Below are 17,204 nucleotides of genomic sequence, written 5' to 3'. Positions count from 1 at the left end.
ATTCTCGCCTGGGAGGTTTACGACGAGAAAAACGTTTGTGTGTATGCTTCTCTGAGTCTTAAAAACCCGCGCATGGTCAGAATCAAGTATGAGACGGGAGCGCATCTTCGGCAAAAATAGCGTTCGTAATGGAGATAGCACATTCGTCACGCTGTAACAGACTGAAAAGCGTGAACCGTCTCTCACCAATCTTTTACTAACGTGCGGTAACACGAGATTAGCAAAAAGAGCCCCAAGGATGGCGCCAGTGGAATCGAACTTCCCCTTTATAGTGCCATCACCGCGTTTGAGAACGACAAGATTTTGGCTTGACAGTGTGTATGCAAGGAAAGCTATTCCAAAGAATCCTGTCAAGCTTGACAAGAATCACGTAGAGAAAAAACGTTTTTTTTTTACGACGGGATTCTCGGCTGTGTGTACGAGGCTTAAGACTTGTATTCTTGTTCTAATAAACAGTTCATGGTGAGCAACCAAGTGAGTATCATCTTGTTTATGGTTCTCAGTGGTTGGAATATCTATTATCTATTTTCAGACTGGAAGCAAGCGGTATGTGACTAAAGCACTCAAGCGGAGTGTGGGACGTTTTGTTACAGTAAGTGTGTGCTGAAATGGCCACCGGTCAGAGCAAAGGATATGTCATCAGGACACCAGAGAACTCCATAAGAGGGTCCAACACTTAATTTAATGATCATAGCAAAGGACAACAATGTCTCAGAGTCACGCAAGACCGATGCATTAGGTGTGTCGACTAACTTTGAGCAAAATTTTGAGGAAATTACTGGCCTCAGGTGATATACAGGAATGCCCCACGTTTAAGTACACAATGGGACCAGAACATGTATGTAAAACGAAAATGTACTTAAAGTGGAACAATAACTTTTTTCACTTCTAGGGTGTAGTGGGGGTGTCAGGAGCTGTAGCTGAATTCTCAGGGGCTGTAGTGGGGGTGTCAGGGGCACACTGGAACAGGGCGGGCTATGGTCTCTGTCGCTTCAGCTCCTTCTATTGCGGCTGCAAAATGTCTGCACAGTACATGTAAGGCACTTTAAATACACTTAAAGAGGATTTCCACTGAAAAAAAATATTAAAAGCCAGCAGCTATAAATACTGCAGCTGCTGACTTTTAATATATGGACACTTACCTGTCCTGGAGTCCAGCGCCGTCCGCAGCAGAGGACGAGCGATCGCTCATCACTCTGCTGCTCCCCCCGCCATCCTTGGTGAGGGAACCAGGAAGTGAAGCGCTCCGGCTTCACTGCCCGGTTCCCTACGGCGCATGCGTGAGTTGCGCTGCGCCTGCTGATTGGCTCCCGCTGTGTACTGGGAGCCGAGTGTTCCCAGCACACAACGGGGGGGGGGGGAGGTGACGTAATGCCCGTAGTCTGCCCGAGACTGTGTGGCCGGAAGTGGGTGCAAATACCTGTCTTTAGACAGGTATATGCACCCCCCTCCCCCCTGAAAGGTGTCAAATGTGACACCGTAAGGGGGGAGGGTTCCGATCAGCGGGAGTTCCACTTTAGAGTGGAGCTCCGCTTTAAGCGTATGTCCTTACTCGTGAGTGTATGTAAAATTAGTGTACTTAAAGCGGGGTATGCCTGTATAGAGATAAAACAAATCCTCCTACATAAGGTGTACCTTTCTATCTGAAGTCTTCTCTTCTCTACAGCTGTTTGAAGTGCTGAATTTATAAATCTTGTCTGATATTTCAGAAAACAGGGGGTGGAAAGCTGAAATTACACTGTGCAGAGCTCAGTGAGGAGAGCTCTGAGGCCTCGTACACACGACCGAGAAACTCGTCATAAAAGAAACATCGTTTTCCTCGACGAGTTCCTTGTCAGGCTTGTCGAGAATCTTGTCAAGCTTTCTTTGCATACACACTGGGAAGACAAAATCTTGTCGTTCTGAAACGCGGTGACGTACAACACGTATACTATAAAGGGGAAGTTCGATTCACTGGTGCAACCCTTGGGGCTGCTTTTGCTAATCTCATGTTACTGCGTGTTAAGTAAAAGTTTGGTGAGAGACGATTCACGCTTTTCAGTCTGTTACAACGTGACGAATGTGTTATCTCCATTACGAACGCTACTTTTACCAAAGGTGCGCTCCCGTCTCACACTTTATTCTGAGCATGCACGAACCTGTTTCTCCTCGTAAACCAGCCCGACGAGGAAATTGAGACTCCCGATGAGAAAAAAGAGAACTTGTTCTCTTTTTTTCTCGTCGAGATCCACGACAGTGTTCTCGACGATAAACAACCACACGGCCGTTTTCTTTGGCAAAAAAGCTCTGCCACCAAGTTTCTTGATGGATTTTGTCGAGGAAAACGGTCATGTGTACGAGGCATGAGAGCTGATTGGAGGGAAGAGACACCCCGCCCCCCCTCCAGCTCACAGGAAGAGAGCTGAAGCTGTCAATTTGCTGGAGGTCCCTTCCCTGTTACCATTTTTCTCTTGGTGTCAGGAGGACTTGTCAAAAGTGACTCATGCTGATAGCAGAGGAACGAGGCAGCAGACAGAAATTACGCTTAGTGCTTTTAATTGAGATGAGTACACACTATAGAAGGATCTGCTTTGTTCAGACTTAAGCTTGATTAGTAACCCCACAAATGGCCAGAATTATATAACAAAAGTTGGCCCCTAAACTTCAATGGGCAATATTCACAAAACCATTCACCAGCCGAACCCAGGAAGATTTACATACCCTAAAGCAACTGTTTTAAATATTAATTTTGAACAATATTACATTTTTATGTAAATCATGTACATAGTCCAGACTTTTGACTTTTCAGACTTTTGACTTTTCAGATATATAGAGTAATTAAATGTGTTCTATTTCTTTCTTTTAGCTAATGTTAATGTAAAGCCAAACTAGATAAAATGTTTTTGCATTAAAAACAGTTGCCATGTTTTATTTTCCTTGCTTTAACATTCGTTCTTTGTCCTGTTTACTGTATATGCAGTCCATGGTTGTATGGCATCTCCAAGGGGGGGGGGGGGTGTCAGGGACAGTGTTCCTCACCCCATAACAGGAAGTTCCTGAATACTGAAAGACCCTCATGACAGGATCACCAGGGATTGTTTTAATGAAAATTAAAGATTTAAATTGATTACAATTTTAATTTATTTTTTTCAATTAAAGCTTCTTTGAGATTTTGGTGATTGTTTTTTTTTCTACTTTAATGGATTTTAACCCCTTGACGGCCGCGTCACAAGGATATACGTCGGCAGAATGGCACGGCTGGGCAAAGTAACGTATATATTCACGTCACTTTGAATTTCCTGACACAAGCTCCGTGACCGTGCCCGCGGGACCCGCGGACTCTATATCCGCCAGTGTCCCGTGATCGGGGAGAGGCAGAACAGGGAGAGCCAAGTGTAAACAAGGCATCTCCCCATTCTGCCTTGTGACACAGCACTGCTCCCTCTCATTGGGAGCAGTGATCAGTGAAGTGTCACAGTAAGCCACACCCCCACACAGATAGAATCACTCCCTAGGACACACTTAACCCCTCCCTATCCCCCTAGTGGTTAATCCCTTCCCTGACAGTCACATTTATACAGTAATCAGTGTATTTTTATAGCACCGATCGCTGTATAAAGGTGACTGGTCACAAAATAACGTCAAACGTGTCCAATGTGTCTGCCATAAAGACGCAATCACAAAATCGCTGATCGCCGCTATTACTAGTAAAAAAAAATAATAATAAAAATGACATCAAACTATCCCCTATTTTGTAGACGCTATAACTTTTGCGCAAACCAATCAATAAACATTTATTGCGATTTTTTTTTACAAAAAATATGTAGAAGAATACGTATCGGCCTAAACTGAGGAAAAAAACGTTTTTTATTTATTTTTTGGGGATATTTATTATAGCAAAAAGTTAAAAATATTGCTTTTTTTTTCAAAATTGTGGCTCTATTCTTGTTTATTGCGCAAAAAATTAAAAACGCAGAGGTGATCAAATACCACCAAAAGGAGAAAAAAAGGACATTCATTTTGTTTGGGAGCCACGTTGCACGACCGCGCAATTGTCAGTTAAAGCGACGCAGTGCCGAATCACAAAAAGTGGCCCAGTCATTTGGCAGCCAAATCCTCCGGGGCTGAAGTGGTTAAAGCATCCATATTAACATATTAGATAAGATAGGTCTCCATAAAGGATGTGTTTCACTGTAATCTTTAGTTTTTTCAAAATTGCTGGTCACAGATTGCTCTCTGTGTAGGCAGCCTAGAAACTGTATAATTTTTCTTTTTAATTTACCAGCTTTATTATTGGGTCAAGAATCTGAAAAGCTTGAAGGGTGACCTGCTGTTTGAGGAAAATGGGGAACTTGTCACGCCATTCAACATTATAAATTGGAGGTCTTTAAAAAATGGCACTCTACTTGTTAGACGAGTTGGCAATTCCTTCATAGCAAACGGATCTCAGCAGAATTTCTCCATCAGGGTACAGAACATTTTATGGAAAACTGGAGTTAACAAGGTTAGATATGTTCTTTAAATTCCATAAAATATCAAGTGTATTCAAAAATAAAAAAAGGTTTCCTTTTCCCATTGTCCCATTGGGGAGATTTCCCTTTGCATCCTGTAGACGTGAGTGGGAGGGAGTATATCTTGAGGACAATCACTTTACACCAGAAAAGGTTTCCATATTGAAGGGTTTCCCCTCAACTTCAGTTATGGTGACAATGCATTCATTTATTTAAATGTTTTATATTTTATTGTGTTTATACTAGACATGTGCACACTGAAATATTTTGTTTCGGGATTTCGTTATTGTCCGAAAAATTAATTAATTTAGTTTCTCCCAAAATTAAAAAATGCATTTGTCCGAAAATCCGCATTAAAGTGGGGGTACACCTTAAAAAAAAAATTCTAACATTACATTAAGCTCCATTCCGACATTGACTGTACGCTGATCTTTTTTTTTTTTTTGCCGTACATATCGTTATATCTTTATCCCCCCCCCCCGGCTTCCGGGTAGTGAATCCCACGGGAGTGGGCATTCCTATGCACAGACTAAGTGATTGACGTATGACATAAGCTTCCCCCCGGCGCATACGGCCGCGTCACGAGTTGCCGAAAGAAGCCGAACGTCGGTGTGCAGGCGCCGTATAGAGCCGACTCGCAGTCCGGCTTCTTTCGGCAACTTGTGACGCGGCCGTATGCACCGGAGGGAAGCTTATGTCATACGTTAATCACTTAGCCTGTGCATAGGAACGCCCACTCCCGCGGGATTCACTACCCGGAAGCCAGGGGGGGGAATAAAGGTATGTACGGCAAAAAAAAAAAAAAAAAGATCAGCGTACAGTCAATGTCGGAATGGAGCTTAATGTAATGTTAGAATTTTTTTTAGGGTGAACCCCCGCATTAAGGTCGAATCTGTCAATTGAAGGCTTATGGTGTCCGTTGAATGTTCTAAGAAGATTCGACAAAGCAGCTAAACTGTAAAACGCCGCAATCGTACATTTCCGGTCGAATGCTCCGCCCATAAGCTATAGTAGAATTCTAATGTTGTATGACACTAGTAATAATTATAGTTATTAATTATTATTACTAGTCAACCAACATTAGAATTCTTCTATAGTCTATGGGCGGACCATAAATGTCCACTTGCGGCGATCGTATGTTTTTAGCTGCTTCGTCAAATCTTCATGTCTCTATAATTTCAAATCTTTTCTCTCTATGTCGAATAATCCTGGACTAATACTGTTAGGTTAGGCACATTCGACTGCAGATTCGATAGACACGGATCACTATTGTCACCGTCATGTCGAATCTTCTATCTATATCGAACTGTTGTCACAACGAAACGAAAATAAAGCATTTTTTATGTCGGATCTTTCGGATTTTGCGCATTCGTTTGTGCGGAAATTCCCAAAATTCGGACGAAAATGCATTCAGACGAAAACGAATGCATATGTCTAGTTTATACATTACCATCATTTCATATAGAGCGGCAAAGTAAAAGGTCATAAAATGGTCTAAAAAAAAAGAGTACATACAACTTTATTTTTATTTTTTAAAGAGTAAAGATTTTTTCACATCTTACAAAGACTCAAGCCTCGTACACACGTACGGGTTTCCCGGCTGACTTTTTACTGTGCTCGTAGCAGTAAATTCGAGGGGAAAGCCGAGAACCTGCTCGGTCAGTCTTTCCCCTACATACGACCGGGTTTCCCGACAGGAAAACTGCCATGAGAGCTTTGGTCAGGAATCCCGGCCGTGTGTATGCTCACCTGCAGGCTTTCCCCATAGGAAAACTGCCGGGTAAAAAACCGCCGGGAATACCGGTGGGAAAAAAGGAAACATGTTCTCATTTTTCCCGCCTTGATTCCTGGCGGTTTTCCTGTCGGGAAAACTGCCAGGGAGCATACACACGGACAGTTTTCCCGGCCAAAAGCTGTCATGGCAGTTTTCCCGACGGGAAAACTGGTCGTGTGTACGAGGCTTTAGAGAAAACATTTAGATACATATAGACATCATCTGTTGATACATGCAATGTTCAACTCTCAGCATAAACATCATCTAAGAAAATTAAATAAGGGCACACTAGTTGGGGTAAACCGGTAACTGTTTAGAGTCATTTTTTAGATACTATATAAGGTGCAGCAGCTGGTTCATTTCAATGAACCTTAGGTGGTACTTGTAATGTTGAGAGTTTCTAGTCCAATAATACAATTGCAAAAGATTGTTTGTTCAGTTGCACTAACCTGGCTTACTAAAGGAAAAGATAACAGAGAGAAAAAGAAAGAAAGAGAAATCCCTATTGAGTAACTGTAAAAAGATCAGCATAGAGTAGAATAGAGAGGTTAGAGTCCGGTGAGGGTACAAATTAAAACAGGTTGGGTAGGAAAGGTGTTGAGTGACCATTTTGGGGGGGGGAAATCCTTAGGTATTCATGTGTGCCTCAGGTGCTTTTAGGGGAATGTTTTTGAATCATGGGGAACCTGAGAAAATGATCCATGTGGTTCACCACATGGTCACATAAGTAGGGTACATTATGTTTTTTTATTTGGTTTTAACAATAAATTACAGGGGCAACATTTACAGATCAACAGAAGTTAGGTGGGTACAGAAATTACAGTACTCAGATGTGTTACAGGTGTAAAGTACATAATCAATAAAACATTTTAGTCGTTCGGTCAAAAGTTCCATGCTTCTTGGAATTTTGTGGATGACAAATTCAATGAGAGTTTCTCCAAAATGTTGTTCATGTGGACAATATCAATTACTTTTCATAGGTTGGGAGCTAATGTTGACTTCTACCGCAACATTTACAGATCAACAGAAGTTAGGTGGGTAAAGAAAGTACATTACTCAGATGTGTTACAGGTGTAAAGTACATAATCAATAAAACATTTAGGACTATGTGCGTGAAAACCTGTTAGGGTAGGTATCTATACCTATTTTGAGAAGGACTAGTTCAGGGCAGGGGGACACAAGCACCCCTGTACATGAGAAAATGCATTAAAAAAATTGGTTCCCGAAGCCTGTTAATGCCGGGCACTCCCACAAGACATGTAGTAGGTTCCCTACTTGGCCACAATTACGCCAGCATAAAGAAGAGTGTGAGGAGGAGAATTGTGCCAACCAAAAGGGTGTATAATACCATCTGTTAGTGATTTTTAGGATCATTTCCCAGTGAGTGGTGCAGTTGGAGGACTTGGAAATAGAGTGGAGGACATTCCTTCATTGTTCTTGGCATTGCCATTTCTGCATGGGATTGCAAAACTTATTTTTATCTGGTAAAATGCAGTAGAAAAGAAAGACTCCCTTAGTTTTGTGTCCTGTGGATGCTTTTGGGATGCTTTTGGGTGCGTGAATAATCTCTCTGGGGGGTATTTTGTTAGGAAGTTTAGTATATGGGTGAGTGTAAACACATATGTTTGAGGTAGGCAAAATTCTCCTATCAAAAACCCTCTGGTTTTAAGCTTGTTACTGTCATAGAATAGAAGGACATCATATATTCCGTGCTTGATGAGATAGTTGGTTTTTAACAGAGGGATCATGGCCTCTAGAATATTCAGAGGGAGAGGAGTGTTGGGTAGTAGATCATACGAGTCATGGTGCTTGTACAGATGCCTCCATGCTTTGTGTGGGAAGAGGGAGCGATGTAAGACCCCAAGGTTTCCACAAGTCACAAAGGAGCATCGTACTGAGATCTCTAGATGGAGTTAGATTTTCTTCTATCTCCACCCATAAGGGAGTTTCTCCTTTAGGGAACCAATGTTTTATTTGATCCAAGTGCACTGCCCAATAATAATCTAGTAGATCTGACATACCTGCACCCCTCGTGGATCTATGTTTGATAAGAATGGGACCTGCCTAGCGCGCCCTCTTTTCCTTTCATATGAACTTATGAAGGAGACTCGACAGGGTTATCAATTGTTTAAGTGGGAGCGGTATTGGGAGAGTTCTAAAAAAAATATGGATGTTGGGGTAGTATGTTCATCTTAAAGGCGGCTAGCCAACCTGCCCCCCCCCCCCCAATAAGTGTTCAAATTGGGAAATCTGGAGGTGTGATAGTAGAGGAGATTAATTGGGACATATTGGCTGGAAGGGTAATGCCCAGGTAATGTACTCCTTCCTTACACCATGGAAATGGAAGTTGGGTATTTATTGTGGAGGTTTTTACTCCAAGATCTAAGATTACTGATTTTGAAGTGTTTACATTTGATGTTCTGTATTTATTGGTGTATAAAACACACCTTTCCCCTGAGAATAGAGGGTAAACTGTGCCTACCTGTTATACACCATGGGGGGTGTCAGACTGATTGGCCTGCCTCTCCTGGCCCTGGTACAGCGCTGCCAGCATACTTTAAAGTTAAGAAAACATTACTGCCAGCTCTTTCTCATACACCGCTCCTCCCGTCTCACCCTCAATGTAAATGGAAGCCTCAAAATACCTCAATTAATGCCGCTCTTTCTAGTCGTTTTTCTCCTCCCGCTCTGCCTCCTCGAGTGTAGCTTTTGATTGGAGGAGGAGGAGAGCGGTCATGTGACCTTTAATGAAACAACAGAGGAGAGCAGTCACAAGACCGGGTCCACGAAAGAGCAGCGTTAATTGAGGTATTTATTAACTTCAGAGTATGCTGGCAGTGCTGTCCCAGGAGAGTGGGGGGCTTTATAATAAAAGGGGGCTGTGTACCTTGCAGGGAAAGGGGGCTGTGTCCTGTGCAGGGAAAGGGGGCTGTGTCCTGTGCAGGGAAAGGGGGCTGTGTACCGTGCAGGGAAAGGGGGCTGTGTACTGTGCAGGGAAAGGGGTCTGTGTACTGTGCGGGGAAAGGGGGCTGTGTACCGTGCAGGGAAAGGGGCTGTGTACCATGCAGGGAAAGGGGCTGTGTACCGTGCAGGGAAAGGGGGCTGAGTACTGTGCAGGGGAAGGGGGCTGTGTACCATGCAGGGAAAGGGGCTGTGTACCGTGCAGGGAAAGGGGGCTGAGTACTGTGCAGGGGAAGGGGGCTGTGTACCATGCAGGGAAAGGGGTCTGTGTACTGTGCAGGGAAAGGGGGCTGTGTACCGTGCAGGGAAAGGGGGCTGTGTACCGTGCAGGGAAAGGGGGCTGTGTACTGTGCAGGGAAAGGGGGCTGTGTACCTTGCAGGGAAAGGGGCTGTGTACCGTGCAGGGAAAGGGGGATGTGTACTGTGCGGGGAAAGGTGGCTGTGTACGGTGCAGGGAAAGGGGGCTGTGTACCGTGCAGGGAAAGGGGGCTGTGTACTGTGCAGAGAAAGGGGGCTGTGTACTGTGCAGAGAAAGGGGGCAGTGTACTGTGCAGGAAAAGGGGGCTGTGTACTGTGCAGGGAAAGGGGGCTGTGTACCGTGCAGGCAAAGGGGGCTGTGTACCGGGCAGGGAAAGGGGGCTGTGTACTGTGTAGGGAAAGGGGGCTGTGTACTGTGCAGGGAACGGGGGCTGTGTACCGTGCAGAGAAAGGGGGCTGTGTACCATGCAGGAAAAGGGGGCTGTGTACCATGCAGGAAAAGGGGGCTGTGTACTGTGCAGGGAAAGGGGGCTGTGTACCGTGCAGGGAAAGGGGGCTGTGTACTGGGCAGGGAAAGGGGGCTGTGGAAAGTAATTTTTTTCTTAAACTTCCCTCTTAAAATTAGGGTGCGTGTTATATGCCCGTGTGTGTTATATGCCGATAAAAACTGTATTTTTTATGTTTAGAAGAGTGGTGCGAGATTGTGCTTGCACCACTCTTTGTTGATTCCCAACATTCTTTGATTCAAAGCATAGAGAAGATTAAGCACAGCATGTAAACCTCTGTAGCCTATTTCCTTATTTGCAGATCCCAAAGTCTCAGTGCTCAGAAAACTGTTTGCCAGGAACCAGGAAAGTCCCAAGACCAGGGATCCACTCCTGCTGCTATGACTGTGTCCAGTGCTCGGAGGGAGAGATATCCAATGTCAGCGGTATATGAACATGAATACTATAACAGATGTTGTTTGGTAAATAAAGCATAGAAAAAGAAGCGCACCGTGCGGACATTCAAGTGTTTTTCAGCTCTCATCAAGTACCCTAGACGGCAAAGGAATAGAGGTAACATGCCATCCAAAATAAACCAGCAGCTCCTTCGTGGGTAGGGCTACATAATCATCATTAGCCGGATTCAGAGAGACTTACGACGGCGTATCAGTAGATACGCCGTCGTAAGTCCGAATGCGCGCCGTCGTATTTTTGCGCGCATTCTTAAACTGAGATACGCCTCACTGTTGCTAAGATACGACCGACTTAAGTCTCCTACGCCGTTGTATCTTATGTGCATATTTACGCTGGCCGCTAGGTGCGTGTACGTGGATTTACGAGTCAAATATGTAAATGAGAAAGATACGCCGATTCACGAACGTACATACGTACGCCCGTCGCAGTAAGCTACGCCGTTTAGGCAAGACATACGCCAGGCTTTACGGTGATAAACCACCAAAAAGATGGCATAGCCCATGCAAGGTATAGACGACGGAACAGCCGTCGTATTTTACGTCGTGTGCGTAAGCGTACGTGAATGGGGCTGGGCGTAGGTTACGTTCACGTCCAAAGCATTGAGCCAACGTCGTTTCGTAGGGAGTATTTGCAACGTTATTCTGAGCATGCGCGCGCATGCGCCATACGAACGGCCCTCATTTACATTGAGGGGTCACGGTTAATTTAAATGTAGCCCGTCCACTACATGCCTACTTTGAATTAGGCGGGGTTACGCCAGCCCATTTGCGCTACGCCGACGTAACTTACGGAGCAAGTGTTTTTTGAATACTGTACTTGCCTCACTATGTTACGTTGGCGTAGTGCAAATGGGATGTGCTACGCCAGCCAAAAGATGCGCCATTGTATCTGAATCTGGCTACATATGTTTTGGGGATTCAGAGTGGATAAGCGTGACAGCTTATTGCTATCAACAGTTGCTAAGGAAACAGCTGGTGCTTGCAATCGCCACATCCTTATTAATCACTCATGTCACTTGACTCATTCACTTATGTGATTCACAGCCGTGGAGGCCAAGGGTTGGGAATAGTGGGTAATATCATTACCTAAATAGAGCCACATAGCCATATTTAGGCATTCAACTTTGATTGGAAAAATTAAAAGAAACTGCGCTAAAATGAATACAAAAAGAAGAAAGGAGAGAAAAAGACCTGCAACGTATTTGAGCGTCGCCTGAAGCGCGACGCTCAAATACGCTAGAGGGGAAAAAATACATTATTCCCTAAGGAGATGGTTCACATCTCCATGCCAATACGCCTGACGACGAACGCCTGAAGCTCAAACAAGTTCCGGACCCTTTTTTGTTGCGCGTATCGGGCGGTTTGGTCGTTTTTGAGCATTTCCATTTCCCATAGAAAGTAATGGAAACGTTTGATTCAATCGACTAGCGAGACAACGAGCGTTTGCTACGGGCATTTCGTCGCTTTAATCAATAGAACTTTTCACCCAGGCAGAAGATTAAAAAAATCTACCAACATAGCAACAAGTGATGAAAAGCTGATAATTTTTCCTATTGGCTAAAATAAAAAAACGTTGAAGTACAAAAACGTCGGACGACGCTGTATGCAAACACGCAAATAAGCATGAATACGCCGGAAAAAACGACCGAACGACCGACGCTCAGGTGTGAATGCAGCCAAAAAACCTCAGCAATCATAATGATAATAATTAACAAAATACCAAAGCAAAAAACAAAAACAAATGACATTAAATCCAAAACCATCAACTGAATATAGATTTTTGCTCTGAATAGGTTAATATGCAGTGCAAAATATTGACAGTAGAAAGTCCATAAATAGCAGGAAAAATTTCAAACATCTGTGCATCTGTGCCACATTACGGATTGGTTGTAAACGTGTCCAAAAGAAAAAGTGACATGTCCTCCACCAGATTTATAGATTGGCCTCTTACCGAATCCCCACGATCCCTTATGACAGGGGATCAGAAACAGCATTTAATAGGTCCCAATCTCGCAATTACAACCGCGCAATTGACAGTTAAAGCGACGCAGTGCCGAATCGCAAAAAGGGGCCTGGTCCTTAACCTGCATAATGGTCCGGGTTTGAATAAAAATTACGGCTTAGTGGTTAAAATTCATTCCATACCAAATCATTTGCTCATCTGTAGTGCCGTAATTTTGACTCAAACTTGTGTTGCATACACACAATCACACCAAATTCCGACCGTCAAGAACTTGGTGACGTACAACACTACAGCGAGCCGAGAAGAATGAAGTTCAATGCTTCTGAGCATGTGTCGACTTGTATCCGAGCATGCGTAGGATTTTTCTCCGTCGGAATTGCATGCAGACGATCAGAATTTCCGACAAGAACTTTTCCCGTCTGAAAATTTGAGAACCAGCTCTCAAATTTTTCTTAGCGGAAATTCCGACAGAAAAATTCCATTGGAGCCTACACATAGTCGGAATTTCCGACCAAAAGCTCACATCGGACTTTTCTGGTCGGGAAATTTCCCATCGTGTGTATGCGACATTAGTCTATGATGTTAAATGTTGTAATGTTAAGTATATCTAAATGATGTAAATCTATGTCAGGACAATTGCAGAATTAGAGAATAGACTACAAAAAGACAAATCCTTTTCCCCAGACACGTGTTCTTACAAACATTCAATATGCATGAACAAATTTGGACTGAAGACCCATTGAAATTTATTGATTGAGAAAATTGCTAAGCCATACAAAACTATTAAGAAGAGGTGTCCAGTTCTTGGAAGGGAGGAGAAACCAACCTTCTAGTCAAATGAATATTAATATTATTCATGATTTATATAGCGCCAACAGTTTACGCAGTGCTTTACAAAGTAGAAGGAGGACAGCACAATATCAGTGCAGTTCAATGCAGAAGGTACAGGAGAGCCCGGCTCATAGAGCTTACATTCGAAAGGGAGGGGGTGGTGATACAAAAGGTAATAGCTGCGAAGAAGGATTTGATGGTGGTGGCTCAGGGACAGATGGTAGGTGGGTGTGGGATAGGCTTCTCTGAATAAATGAGTTTTCAGGGGGAGCTGCGGTGGCTCAACGCGATTGGCACTGCGCTGACAAGCCATTCACCTCTGCAGCTAGGGGTTCGTATCCCGGTCTCAGCTACATGTGAATTGAGTTTGGTGGTCTCAGCCCGGCTCCCAGTGGGTGTGCTGTGCGAGGTAAGCCTGCGCTTAGTACGCCCACCCCCCTTCCACAAAAAACACCACACTTACACGCACTCGAAATTGGGTTAACATGCACGCACTTTGACCACGCGGTCTCTAAAAAGAGAGGCGAAGGACTAACGGGGCTGGTTGAGCGGGCTAGATCCTCTCACTCCCTCTGCCCCGTTGGACTTCAAAGCGGAGCAGGTAGGGCGGGCTGTGTGGGAGGACCCCCTCACACACCCACCATTGCCACCCGGGGCATGTAGAAAGGTGGCCTGCCTACTCCCAACTCCTGCAGTCCGGTCCTCTCTCGAGTACACGCACAAAATACACTTTAAAAAAAAAATAAGAAATTAGTTTTCAGGGATCTCCTAAATGTTGGCTGATCAGACATACTAGGGCAGGGAGTTCCAGAGGATGGGAGAGGCTCTGGAGAAGACCCGAAGGCGAGCATGGAGGAGGTAACAAGGGAGCTAGAGAACAGGAGGTCCTGGGAGGATATATTGGGCGATATCTGCAGATGAGGTTGGTGATGTAGATGGGGGCGATGTTGTGAATGGGCTTGTATGTTGTGGTTAGCATTTTTTATTTTACACAGTGGGATAGGGGAAGCCAGTGAAGGGATTGGCAGAAAGGAGCAGCAGTCACGGATCGGTTAGTGAGGTGTATAAGTCTAGCAGCAGAATTCATAATATACTGAAGAGGGGAAAGCCTGCTTAAGGGTAGGCCATTAAGGAGAGACTTGCAGTAGTCAAGGCGGGAAATAATCAAGGAGTGAGTGCTTTGTGGTGTCATTAGTCAGGAAGGGTTGAATCTTGGAGATGTTGCGGAGGTTAAGGTGGCAGAATGAATGAATATCAACTATACATCACTAAATGATATGGGACATTATTTATGTGTCCTTTTTTTTATCTTGCAGACAGTGAAAACTGCCAACAATGCAGATATGATGAATGGCCCAATGAGAAGAACGATCGGTGTGTCCAGAAACGGCTGAATTTCCTGTCTTACTCTAATGACCTTCTAGGAATGGTCTTTGCCTTGTTCTCCTCCATTCTTTGTGCTATGACTGGACTGGTAATACTGGTCTTTATTTCACACCAAGACACGGCCATTGTAAAAGCCAACAACAGGAACCTGAGCTTCATCCTTCTGGTCTCCATCATGCTGAGCTTCCTTTGTGTTTTCTTATTCATTGGATGCCCGGATGATATATCCTGTTTGTTACGCCAAGTCTCATTTGGAATCCTCTTCACGATTTCCATCTCTTGTGTTCTTGCCAAAACCATCATGGTTTGTGTAGCATTTAAAGTCACCAAACCTGGCAGTTTGTGGCAAAACTGGCTAGGAACCAAACCTTCTAATGCCATAGTCATCTCATGTTCATCAATTCAAGTTATAATTTGTGTCATCTGGTTGTCTATCTCTCCTCCCTTCCAAGAACTGGACACCTCTTCTTACCAGGACAAGATCATCGTTCAGTGTAATGAAGGGTCAGTTGTTGGGTTTTATTCTGTTCTTGGTTACATGGGGTTTCTGGCAGCTGTGAGTTTTGTTCTGGCTTTCATGGTGAGGACATTACCGGACAGTTTTAATGAGGCCAAATACATAACCTTCAGCATGCTGGTGTTCTGCAGTGTGTGGATTGCCATGATCCCGGCCTATCTGAGCACCAGAGGGAAGTACATGGTGGCTGTAGAGATATTCACCATACTGAGCTCCAGTGCCGGAGTCTTAGGTTGTATATTTCTCCCCAAATGTTACATTATCTTATGGAGACCGGAACTGAACACCAAAACACATTTAATGGAGAGAAAAGTTTTACAATAAATTGAACAATTATTAATTAATATATATAGTATGATATGGTTTTAGGATTTTGTCTATTGCATTTTTAGCATTCATTATGACTCAACATGTTTACCTTTAAACTATAGATTTGCCTTAAAACACAAAAAATAAATCAAAAAACTAGTTCAATATGGCACTAAGTGCATATTTGTCCCCTTATTAATGTGCCTTAGAAAAAATATATTGTATGACTAGGGTTGAGCGAACTGTAAAGTTCGGGTTCGGTACGGACTTTGGGTTTTTCCCGAACCTGGACCCGAACCCGAATAATTGGAAAAAGTCCGGGTTCGGAGTTCAGGTATGTTTTGGCGCGCTGCACGGCAGCCAATCGCCATTCGTGTTACTACTGTACTGGGAACTTATCACAGCCATGCCTACTTATGGCATGGCTGTGATTGGCCAGTGCAGCATGTGACCCATCATGTGACCAGTCTCTATATTAGATAGAGGCACACAGCACAGATCGTCACTCTGCTTCACTCGTGATAGGGAAAGGCTGCTGGAATCTGCTGCTTAGGGAAAGTCTTAGGTGTATCTGGCTCATTGTCACTGTGCTTCACTTATGTGAGGGAAAGGCTGCTGAATCTGCTCAGGGACAGTGTTAGGTCTATGCTGCTATGCTGCTCCAGAAATAACAAGAAGCACACTTTATTTCTTTGATATCTGCATCATCTTATGGCATCTGGCTCGTTGTCACTGCTTCACTTATGTGAGGGAAAGGCTGCTGAATATGCTCAGGGACAGTGTTAGGTCTATGCTGCTTAGCTGCTCCAGAAATATCAAGAAGCACACTTTATTTCTTTGATATCTGCATCATCTTATGGCATCTGGCTCGTTGTCACTGCTTCACTTATGTGAGGGAAAGGCTGCTGAATATGCTCAGGGACAGTGTTAGGTCTATGCTGCTTAGCTGCTCCAGAAATATCAAGAAGCACACTTTATTTCTTTGATATCTGCATCATCTTATGGCATCTGGCTCGTTGTCACTGCTTCACTTATGTGAGGGAAAGGCTGCTGAATCTGCTTAGGGACAGTTTTAGGTGTATGCTGCTCCAGAAATATCAACAAGCACTCTATTCCTGTGACATCTGCTGTGCTTCAAATAGTTTAGGAATTGTGTTCAGCTATAGGGGCAGTTTGCAATCTATAGGTGACTCTGAATATTTCAACAGCACTGCACCTGCCACACCCCCTGTGCACCTGTGATATACTGTGTTTTTGTCAAGTACATAGTCAGGGACAGGTTCCTGAAATATTTTTCCTATAGGGGCAGCCAGCACTCTATAGGTGACTGAGTATTTCAACAGCAGTACACCTGCCACACCACCTGTGCACCTGTGATATACTGTGTTTCTGTCAAGTACATAGTCAGGGAGAGGTTCCTGAAATATTTTTCCTATAGGGGCAGTCAGCACTCTATAGGTGACTGAGTATTTCAACAGCAGTACACCTGCCACACCACCTGTGCACCTGTGATATACTGTGTTTCTGTCAAGTACATAGTCAGGGAGAGGTTCCTGAAATATTTTTCCTATAGGGGCAGTCAGCACTCTATAGGTGACTGAGTATTTCAACAGCACTACACCTGCCACACCACCTGTGCACCTGTGATATACTGTGTTTCTGTCAAGTACATAGTCAGGGAGAGGTTCCTGAAATATTTTTCCTATAGGGGCAGTCAGCACTCTATAGGTGACTGAGTATTTCAACAGCAGTACACC

The 17,204-nt window shown here is 44.0% G+C and overlaps 1 protein-coding gene across 1 annotated transcript in view; it reads left to right on the top strand.

The window, feature by feature from the left end:
- LOC120935556 (vomeronasal type-2 receptor 26-like) overlaps positions 1-15,462 on the top strand; it is a 38,036-nt gene extending 22,574 nt beyond the window's left edge. The window contains exons 5-9 of the mRNA XM_040347606.1: positions 4,265-4,483; positions 6,517-6,569; positions 7,245-7,298; positions 10,272-10,414; positions 14,552-15,462. Coding sequence (XP_040203540.1) covers positions 4,265-4,483; positions 6,517-6,569; positions 7,245-7,298; positions 10,272-10,414; positions 14,552-15,462 — 1,380 coding nt within the window. The remainder of the gene's footprint in view (positions 1-4,264; positions 4,484-6,516; positions 6,570-7,244; positions 7,299-10,271; positions 10,415-14,551) is intronic.
- The last annotated feature ends 1,742 nt before the right edge of the window (positions 15,463-17,204 follow it).

Source organism: Rana temporaria, chromosome 4 (genome assembly GCF_905171775.1).
Source record: "Rana temporaria chromosome 4, aRanTem1.1, whole genome shotgun sequence".
Classification (NCBI taxonomy): domain Eukaryota; kingdom Metazoa; phylum Chordata; class Amphibia; order Anura; family Ranidae; genus Rana; species Rana temporaria.
This window is presented reverse-complemented; position numbering and strand designations above follow the sequence as displayed.